Raw genomic sequence first — 10,097 nt, forward strand, 5'->3', positions numbered from 1 at the left:
AAAAGGTGGTTAGCAGATGTGGCTCCTGCTCTGTACGACAAAAATGCACACCTGGTCGAATAAGATGGAGTGGCTACCTAGCATCTAGCAAAGCAGCAAGGTGCAAAGCTTGAGCTTCAGCCTGCAGAGGTGATGGTGCAGTGTAACTTGAGGCTGAGATTAGCACATCGATTTTATGCCCTCCGTCTTCAGTTTGAAGCGCCTAATCCTGCAGGGGCTGGACTGCATTGTTCACCAAGGATCTTATATTCAAGAAGAGGTAATAGCACCCCAGGTACCCTAACTTGCATGGAAGATAATTTAGTCTCAAACTTGCAAAATGCAACTCCATCATACCCCAACTTGCACTAGATGTGATGATTTAGTCCCCGGCCTATCACAGCTTGACAAGTGGCAGCCAGGTGGCTTGACCGGTCTTCATCCGCACTTTTGCAGGAAACACCCTGCCATCTTCTCTAATTAGGCGAAGTATCTAGTGAAAATTGGTATTCAGTGCAAATCTGAAAATCATCACTGTTGGATCAGTAGCTAATGGTACAGGCTAGAGGTGGACTAATAACCAGCCACTTAAGATTATTTTGCACATAACCCCTTCTCTACGACCCCTGTCCTCGCTCTGTTCCGGCGGCGGCACGGCGCACTCCCCATGCGACGATGACTCAGTGCTGCAGCGGCGGTGCTCTCCCCTCGGTCGACGACTCGATGGAGTGGCGCTCTTGCACGTGCGGCGGTGCTAGGGCGCTGCCTCCAAGCACCGGCTACTCGGCGGCCGCAATGCTAGCCACCACGCGACCCAGCCACGGTGGCCGTGGGGCTGCCTTCACACGACGACGACTTAGCGACCGCGACGCTGCACCCGCACGGGACGGCGGCCGTGGTGCTGCCCTCACGCTACAGCGATTCTGTGGCTAGGTCGTTGCCCAACGCCATGAAGTCTTGGCCCGCAATGTTGATCTCCACACGCCGGCGATTCGCTGGCCGCAGTGCTGCCCCCGTGAATCGTCTACGGTGATTCAGCGACCTCGGTGCTGGACCGACGCGAGGGCGTGAGCGTGCTGGTGGAAGAAGCCGCTTCCTGACGTGCAGATTTTCTGTATCCGAGTGTATCTGAAATTCTGAATACTGCGATTTTGCTACTGTGTAGATTTTGCTCCAAAACTTTATGAGAGCAAGAAGCTTTTTCGTCATACAAACTTCGCCTTGCTCACTCTGTTCCAACGTTGGTGAGCAAACTGTACTGTCTATCGTTTCCTGTAGCAGATAAAAGCTCAACAATTTAGAATCATCGTTGAGCAAACTGTGCTACAATTTTGAGCCTTGCTCTGTAAATTTGATCCAGAAGCACTGCACAGAATTATGTGTTCTACCTCTTCTCAAATTGTGCCTTGCTCGATGTACGGTTGCTCACATTGTTGAGAAAATTGTAGTGTATATTCAGAAGCATTGTTGATCATACATTATTGCAGTTTTATCACTCTTCATAGAATAAAAAAGCTCATAATTTCAGAACCAAAGTACACTCATTTTTAGCTTCATTCAGAATGTATCGGAACACTACATTCAGCTATATATTCAGACTTTTCTGAACGCAGCTGCTGATCATGGCCACCAGCTCGCGCATCTCTGTGTATGGTGCCGTCCGGGATGGGGCTTGCTAGCTGTGGCATGGAGCAGGCAGGCTCTGGTGTGGCCGACGCGGGCCTCGTCGCCTGCGCAGCCCCGCTCCACCGCGACATGGCCGTCGTAGCCCGTGAGGCTGTCTGGGCCGACGCCGCAGGCACCGTCACTTTCCCCATGGGTGGCATGCCGGCATCCCTGGCCTCGGCTCCTCGGGAGCCCTCCCTGCCGAGGGGGCTCCGGCGCAGGGGTGCCGTCGTGGCCGCTGCAGGTGTCCGTGTCGGTGAGGGTTCCAGGGAGATAAGTAATGGAGTAACAGAGAACGCATCCCCGAGTAATTTTACTAATTTATTGAGTAAATAGGGGGACCGTGGATAAGGTCCGCGGCACGGCCGTGGTAGTGTCCGAGCGCTTCTTGAAGGGTGTACCGGCGTGAGAACCAGGTGGCGATGAGCTGCCGGAGCGTGCCGTTGGGGGTGAGCTCGTCGTCCCAAAGCTCCTGCATCGTGATCGGGCAGGTCCGGTGGCCCAGCACCAGCCACCAGGAGATATGCAGTTAACTGCACCTTAAATCCAGTGTGTGTGTTAATTAGAGAAGACGGCAGGGTGTTTCCTGCAAAAGTGCGGACGAAGACCGGTCAAGCCACCTGGCTGCCACTTGTCGAGTTGTGATAGGCCGGGGACTAAATCATCACATGAGATGCAAGTTGGGATATGGTGGAGTGAAATTTTGCAAGTTTAAGACTAAATCATCACATTTTATGCAAGTTACGGTACCTGGGATGCTATTACCTCTTCCAAGAAGCATTGAGTAGACCTAGGCACCCCCTCAGCTCAAATACCGGTTAAGTAACCCCCTCACGCTGATTACAGTGGTTTTTGCAGGCGGTTTAGCCTACGTGACAAGTTTGCGGTTAAGGAAACAGTAGCCGCCGGACCCTCTCGTGTTCCTAGACTCCTAGTGTCAAACAGAGCCTGGCTGTAGGGGACGACGCGGCGGCTGGTCGACAGAAAGATCGCCACTTGACCGGAGTGCGGCGTGACGACGAGCAAATCCTTAACCAATCGTACTACTCCCTCCGTTTCAAAATAGATAACCCAACTTTATATAAAGCTAGTACAAAGTCGGGTCATCTAATTTGAAACGGAGAGAGTACATGTTTTGTTCCCTCCGTTTCAAAATAGATAACCCAACTTTATATAAAGTTAGTACAAAGTCGGGTCATCTAATTTGAAACGGAGGGAGTACATGTTTTGTGGGGGGTTATTTATGCAGAAGAACTGCATGTCAATGCATTAAGATAAGTTTAGCGGGTTAAGATAGACAAACGAGTCTGAACAACGCTGCCAACCAACGCATGATACGACTGAAGAAATATAAACTGAACAATGTTGTACCAAAACAAGAGAAAAACTGTACTACAAGACTTTATAGCATTACCATGGTCAAGTGAGCTACCCGGCCAACAGTCATGATCATTCATGCTTGATTTTCTTCGCCCCGGCGCAGCTCTGCTCTATCATGACCGTTCATCTTTTAGGTGGACAGTGGTATCCTCAACCCACCAGGGTTCAAATGCTGGTGCTCGTATTATTCCTGGATTTATTTCAGGATTTCCGGCGATGCGCTAAATCTCAAGATGATATGCCGGCTCAGTTTCTCGAAGGTGCTCATAGGGGTAGGGTGTGCGTGTGTGTGTTCATAGGGATGAGTGTATGCACGTGTATATAAGCGCTTGTGTCTGTACTGATGCTCAAAAAAAATGGTAACCAGATCTGATCGTCGTCGAAACTTATCACTGTTGTGCTGGCATCTCAGATCGTCATCACTGTCGAAACTCGATCTGTTATCAGCAGCTGCTAGCCTGAGTTGCTTCCCCTGTTCTCGTAGCTGTAGGCTGTAGCCTATCTATCAGTTAGATTATGATATGGAACTCTGCCTGCAAATTTATTTGTTGTATATGTTCAAAGTAATCTTTTGATTCACTGTCTCGCATAATCAATGTTTTGTGAGTTTCAAAAAATTGTAAGAATTCAGAGGTAAATAAAATGCTGCCAATCTGCAACCGTGATAAATACAATAACAGAGTACTTTTCAGTTAACAAAATCTTCCATTCATGGCAGCAAGAGAAGCTTGCATTCAGATTACATATATCTGTGCATATGCAACAGGATGCAAACTCAGAAATACTTACATTTTTCACCTTTTTTTTTTTTGCATTCTCTGAACTCTCTTCTCAACCAAACTGAGACAACCATACCAGCAACAAAAGGTAAAACCAAAGAAACAATTTTGATGCTCCATTGCTTCTCTAAGCCGATGAAGTTGTTCGGTTTGCCTCCCTTTCATCATCTTAAGAGCTTGAGTAACAGCAACATCCCAGTTCATTTTCGTGGGGACATGATTAAGATCTATGATGGTTGTTTGTAGGGTGGACCTGTTCACCTTAACTGAACAGAGTGATATCAGCATAGAAGTACAAATTAATGGTTACTAACTTGCTATCTTCCACATGACAACACAGAAAAATAAAATGAAATCCCACGTGATCGTCGTCGCGAGAACTGGGCCCTCCCGCTTGCTCTTTGTTCCCTCCTCTAGCCCCGAGGAGGCGACGCCGAGGCTCCCTCCTCTCCGGAAAACGCTGTCGCTGTTGAAGAAGCCCAGCCTTCTTACCAGAAGGTGACATGCCATGCATGCCTTTCTCAACTCGAAAGATTAGAAAAAATAAGCTTATTGCTAACCTTTGATCTTTCAATTAAGCGAACATGATTTCCCTCTCTGTTATTAGCTCACCACGAACATGTAAAGAGGTTAAGACTTCTGAATCATGCACTCTTATTTTACCAACTCCTTCCGCCTGGTGCATAACAGATTAGCAGTGAACAGAGTTTTCTTTAGCTCCAGACAATTCATCCAACAGGCATTCACTTGCTACGGAAACCAAAGACCTATCAATGATAAATGGAAATATGCACCTTGTTTTATAATCTTCCATGGAGAAAGGACAGAAGTTCCTCCTATCTATTATCAGGAAAAGAAGTACCATTATATTGACCTTGGATTACCTGCTGAATGCCTGCAAATCACTTGCAGCTCAACTCTCACGAGAGCAGCGGTCGTCACATTTTTCCACGGCTTTGGCGAAACAGGCCTGCAAACTGCATTATTGGTACTCCCTTCTATCCAACAAAATGCATGTCAACATACAAATAACTGCAAGGTTGGAAATTCTACACAAAACTTGCTCTCTAAAGAACTCAATAAGCTGAGACAATGGACAATCTATCTCTTGCATGTTTTCAACTATACTTCATGGATATCCCTTTTTTCGAATTAAGGAGCATTGTCCCCAATTTCTATTCATTGTGAAAACTGATATAACAGTATCCTTCAGCAAATTACAATGCATCACCAGCATAAATGAGCTCAAAAACAAAAGGCATAAACGAGCCAAGTCCAGCTACTACAGAAAGGCGCCAGCACATGCACAACTACAATACAAAAACTAACTGCAAGACTCCAGCTACTATATGTTTCCCGGCTGAAATACAAAGCAAAACAACCAGATCAAGCTCCTACTTAAGCTGCTCCGCTACAGCATGGGAAATTAACCTTCATGGGTATCTGAAAATGCTTCTAACTTTTCTGCCTAACAGGGACCCCAAGACAAACTTGCACTGCTCCGTTGAGCCATGGCATCTGCTTGGGTTTCAGGGGATAAGCAATGTGAGATTGCTTGTGCTGCATGAACAACCTGAAAAGGAGATCCTGCTTTCCTGCAAAGAGATCATTGGACTTCGAAATACACCACATAAAAGTTAAAATGCTGCTAGGGAAACACGTGGATGATCAGACGTAAGCAGGCTATGAATGATCTCAGGAACAGTTCTAATTTTTTGAACTGAGCTATCTGACCTTAGAAACCAAGGATGTGAGAACCAATCAACCTTAGCAAAGTGGCATAGGAAAAAGAGGTGAAGATCATCCTTCTCTATGCGAACAGTTCTAGAGTTCTGTACTAAGCCTTTTGATCATAGAAACGAAGGATGTGAGAACCAAGCAGCCTTTGCGAAGTGGCATAGGAAAAAGAGGTGAAGATCATCATCCTCTATGCAACATCTGGAACAGAATTTGCTAATTCGAGTGGAGAACCTGCCAGCCGTTTTACATAACCGGGCACAGGGGAATGATCTTCCTTGGTAAGGTGGGCCCCATCAAGGAACATCTTCCCTGGAGCACATAACCGGGCACCTAACGCTGATTCAGAAACCACAGCCAAAGAGAAGCACCCTAACAACAACTATTAGATGAACATCGCACCAGCCGATAAGAAATATCTCACGCAATTCATTAGCTTTGTATCAAATATGTACAACTGCCAGGGCAGACTAACTGATGGTCGTAGGTGTAGATGTTCATCTAGAGAGTAGACATAAATACTCTGATACAGAAGTATCAATAAACATATCCAGTGCTCATACTTGTCCATCAACAGATCATTGGAACGTACAATGATAGACTCCATGCTGCCAAGTGCCAACTACGTGGTTCACTTCTCAAAAATAGATGTCTTGTGATCGATTTTGCAACTTTACGCCTCTACCACATAACCCATATATAGCATTTCTCAGTGAATAATTAAATGCGGCATCAACCGCATGTAACTAGCAGTCCAATTATACGCATACAAAAAAATATGGGATAATAATATATTGAATTATATGACTAAAATTGTTAAAATTACTATGATGATCTTGAAGGTATAATGTGAGGAGCAAAACCTATGGTGAGATAGTACTGTGATCTAGCCACCAGCCAAATTCGCAGCCTGTTCAGCCGATTTTACCTATCCTAGAGCACATAATCTTAGTAAATTTTATATGTGGAAAGTAAGTAACTAACTATAGAACAAAGCTATAGTAATTCATGCATGTCTAAGATGGTAGCTTTCAGAGAAACTAATTCACCAGACTGATTTCACCTGCTTGGTTATTCGTTAACTTGTGCTAAGAATCATAACAGCAATGTTTTGTTGGACTAGTTAAATACTCGTGCAATGCTACAGATAACATATGCTCGTGCACTGCTAAGAAGTTGTTTTATTGCATGAGTTAGTTAAACGTTTCTGTCATCTTAGTCTTTAACTTTGTGCAGGTAAAAAAAAAGAGGTATGCATCAACCAAATCAACAACTAAATATGAGATCGCGATATGTCTGCTACATAGAATGTATGATAATTGCAGTAACTAATTTCTTGCTAACTTAAGAGGCAATCTCTGAGGGTGAATGGACCACCACCAACTCAGATCTTCATATATGTTTTGTCAGATATGACGAGTTCGCCTTACCACAAACAACAACACTGGGCCACACATCAAAACTACACCTTAGAAGGCAGCAACTTCTATTATATCATCAATCATTTATTTATTCTGCACATACCAACATAATATGATCAAGAAATATATTTATTTTTCCCTTAAAGTTTCGACACCAAGCATTTAAATGGTTCAAGCTTAATTAATATTCCCTCCGTCCCAAAATAAGTGTCTCAACTTTGGACTAGCTCTAATACAAATTTGTACTAAGCTCAAGACACTTATTTTGGGACGGAGGGAGTATTAAGAAAAGATCCTGCCTGTTATTTGCCAGTAGATGTTGCAGCGTTTTCCTAAAAAGTTTCCCAATCAAGAATAGCACTTGTACACTTTCTGTTGTTAGTTTTCACTTATAAGCAGGAAGAAAAGATGTTCAAGAAATACATTGGAAAGTCACAACAGCATTCAGTGAACAAGTAAAAGTCATTCGCCAAGCATATTGCGTCATGTATCACCTCACTCTACATCTACCAGAAGAAATTTGGACTAAAGCTATCAGCCTATCACCAAGTGTCAGTCAACTAATCTAGAACCTCTAGATGAACACGGTAAATCATAGATACTGCACCGACCTCTTTGCATAGGCACACAACTCCTTTATTTGCATGCAAATTTGCTGCTTCCAAGGGTAAAGCCCCCTCATTCTTGTTGCAAAAATCTGTAAAATGCCGTATTGCCCATTTCCTTATTCTTTGATCAGTCAAAAATAATAAACATCCTATGAAGGGATTGCAGCTGAATTTACACCCTTCGAATCCTCACTCTCTTGATCCTCAGGATCCAACTGTACCGGCTTCCCGCTTCGCCGGCGCCTTATGATCTCCTGTGACTCCTGCATCAACCTGGCATACTTGCTCCGCACCTCAAGCATGGGATGCTCCTCAATTGATGTGTGTCCCCCAGCCATGTATGCCTCTTTGAGGACAACAAAGCACGTTTTCTCCTTCAACAGTAAGTAGAATATATGTGGGTGCCGCTCAAACACCAGATGAAACTTCTGTGACAGCCCCAGGTGTGTCCTCAGGCAGAGTAACCGTCGCCTCTCGGCAGAGCATGTCACAAACAGACTGAACAGCTCGTGGAGCACCCCAACCGCCCGCTTCTCTGAAACATCGCTACCCCGATGGATGTTGCTGAAATCCTCATAGGGAGAGATATAAGGCAGCTTCTGGAATCCCTCCATCCAGTCTCCAATCTTCCGCTTCAGCCGAAGACCCTTGGACGGGAACAGCGGGAAGGGCACCTCCTCTGCCGATCCGAACCTCCGTATGGCACCCATTTGAAGCACCGACAGTGGCATTTCTTGATCTTTCCCATCGTCGATGAGCCCCAGCTCCTTGCCATGGTTCTCATCCTCGGAAAATACAGCATCTCCGGTGGTCAGAATCCTGAATCCATCTTGCCCAATGTCGAAATCCGGGAGCTTGAAGTAGTCCTCCGGGATGCCGAGGTGCCAGAGCATGCCCTGCGCGACGGTGAGCGGGAGGCGGCGGGCCGGGGACATGAGGATGAGGCGGCGAAGGCGGGAGGTGATGTCGGCGCGGCGGGCGGCGAAGACGTCCCGCTCCTCCCGCTGGAGGCGCGCGGCGGAGGCCGAGAGACGGAACCAGGGGTGGTTGTGCTCGGGCCCGACGGACTCGACGAAGACCGCGGGGAAGCGGCGCAGGAAGGAGGCGACGCGGCGGTCGGAGGTCTCGAGCGAGCGGCGGAGCTTGGAGACCGCGGAGACGGGGGTCGGCGACGGGGAGAGGAGGCGCGCGAGGGAAGCGAGCGGGCGGAGGTCCCGCGCGTGCGCGAGCACCGGGACGGCGTCGAAGGACGCGTCCTTCTTCCACCGCATCTTCACCTCCACGTACCCCATGGACTGGACGAAGGCGGCGAGCGAGGGCAGGGGCTTGGGCGGCCTCGGTGGCCGCGCAAGGGACCGCATGGCGCGGGGAAAGGGGCTCCCGCGAAGGGGTTTAGGAAGCGGAAGGAGGCGGCCGGCGGTGAAGAGGTGGAGGGAGGCGGAGGTGGAAGAAGAAGGATAGTAGAACGGACGCCCGTCCCGGCGGTCGGAGCTTCTCATGGGCCAGGCCTTTTGGTCGGAGTCGGGCTGTGATCGTGGTGGATTGGTGGCCCAAGCATTGTCACTTGCTGAAGATTAGTGACTTTCTGTTCGCACACGAACACGTCACCGTGTACCTCCAACGTCGAGGGTGATGCACCGCAGCTCACGTCGAAGCAGACCCGTCCGGAAGCGCGGTACGCAAGCAATCCGGCGGGCGCTTTTGATGACCCGAAACCCCACACGCCCGGAAGGGACCTCGTCAGGGCGCGCGGCGGCTATGAGCTGCCCTAGATCGACCTGATCGCCCCCAAGGCCTCGAGGTTCGCCGCCCTGCAACAAGAAGAACAGACGAAGTACGAGGAAGAAGAAGAACTAGGGTTAAGAAGAAAAGATAAAAGTAAAGGTAAAAGTGGTATATGAATTGATCGATTATATGTTGTTCAATTGGCCGTCACACCTTAGGTATATAAGAGGCGGCTGGACTTGCCGTGCAAGAAAAAGGCTTGGATTCACGTCCAAAACCCTAGTTAAATTCGGATTGGTTTTATCCGAACTTCCCAAAACTGTTCGGTTTAAACTGGCTGCACCTTGCGGGTCTTTTTGTGATAGTAAACAACCTCGGATGAAAATGCTTCCAAAAGAAAATTTAACCGTTTTGACGAGACGAATAACTTTCATGTTGAACATTTTTCGATTAGAGGCCATTTTTGGGGCCGAATCGCTCGCGCAAGACAGCCGAGTGGTGGCGCTACCCATCAGACAACATGTCTTGTGGGCGCGCCATATGTAGCCTCCTGCCAGGGCTGCATTCGAATGGCTCTAACTTTTTCATATGATCCTGAATTGAGATGAGTTGTATATCAGAATTGATCGTTTCGACGAGACGAAGACAATCTGTGTAGGAAGTTTTTCCATTTGAGGTTGTCTTGGGAGCTTAATACGCCAAACTATACTCTGAATATAAGATCTTAGTACTTTAAGCATAGTTTTGGCCTTCGAGATGAAATCGGACGGTGATAGCCCAAACTTCAAAGACGTTCATATCAA

General features: G+C 47.2%; 1 protein-coding gene across 1 annotated transcript; it reads right to left on the reverse strand.

The window, feature by feature from the left end:
• Window positions 1-7,264: 7,264 nt before the first annotated feature.
• Window positions 7,265-9,030, reverse strand: LOC119312109 (protein WHAT'S THIS FACTOR 9, mitochondrial-like). The gene has a single exon (XM_037587843.1). The coding sequence runs from the start codon at window positions 8,928-8,930 to the stop codon at window positions 7,719-7,721; it is 1,212 nt and encodes a 403-aa protein (XP_037443740.1). The 5' UTR covers window positions 8,931-9,030; the 3' UTR covers window positions 7,265-7,718.
• Window positions 9,031-10,097: the final 1,067 nt, after the last annotated feature.

Source organism: Triticum dicoccoides, chromosome 5B, assembly GCF_002162155.2.
Source record: "Triticum dicoccoides isolate Atlit2015 ecotype Zavitan chromosome 5B, WEW_v2.0, whole genome shotgun sequence".
NCBI lineage: Eukaryota > Viridiplantae > Streptophyta > Magnoliopsida > Poales > Poaceae > Triticum > Triticum dicoccoides.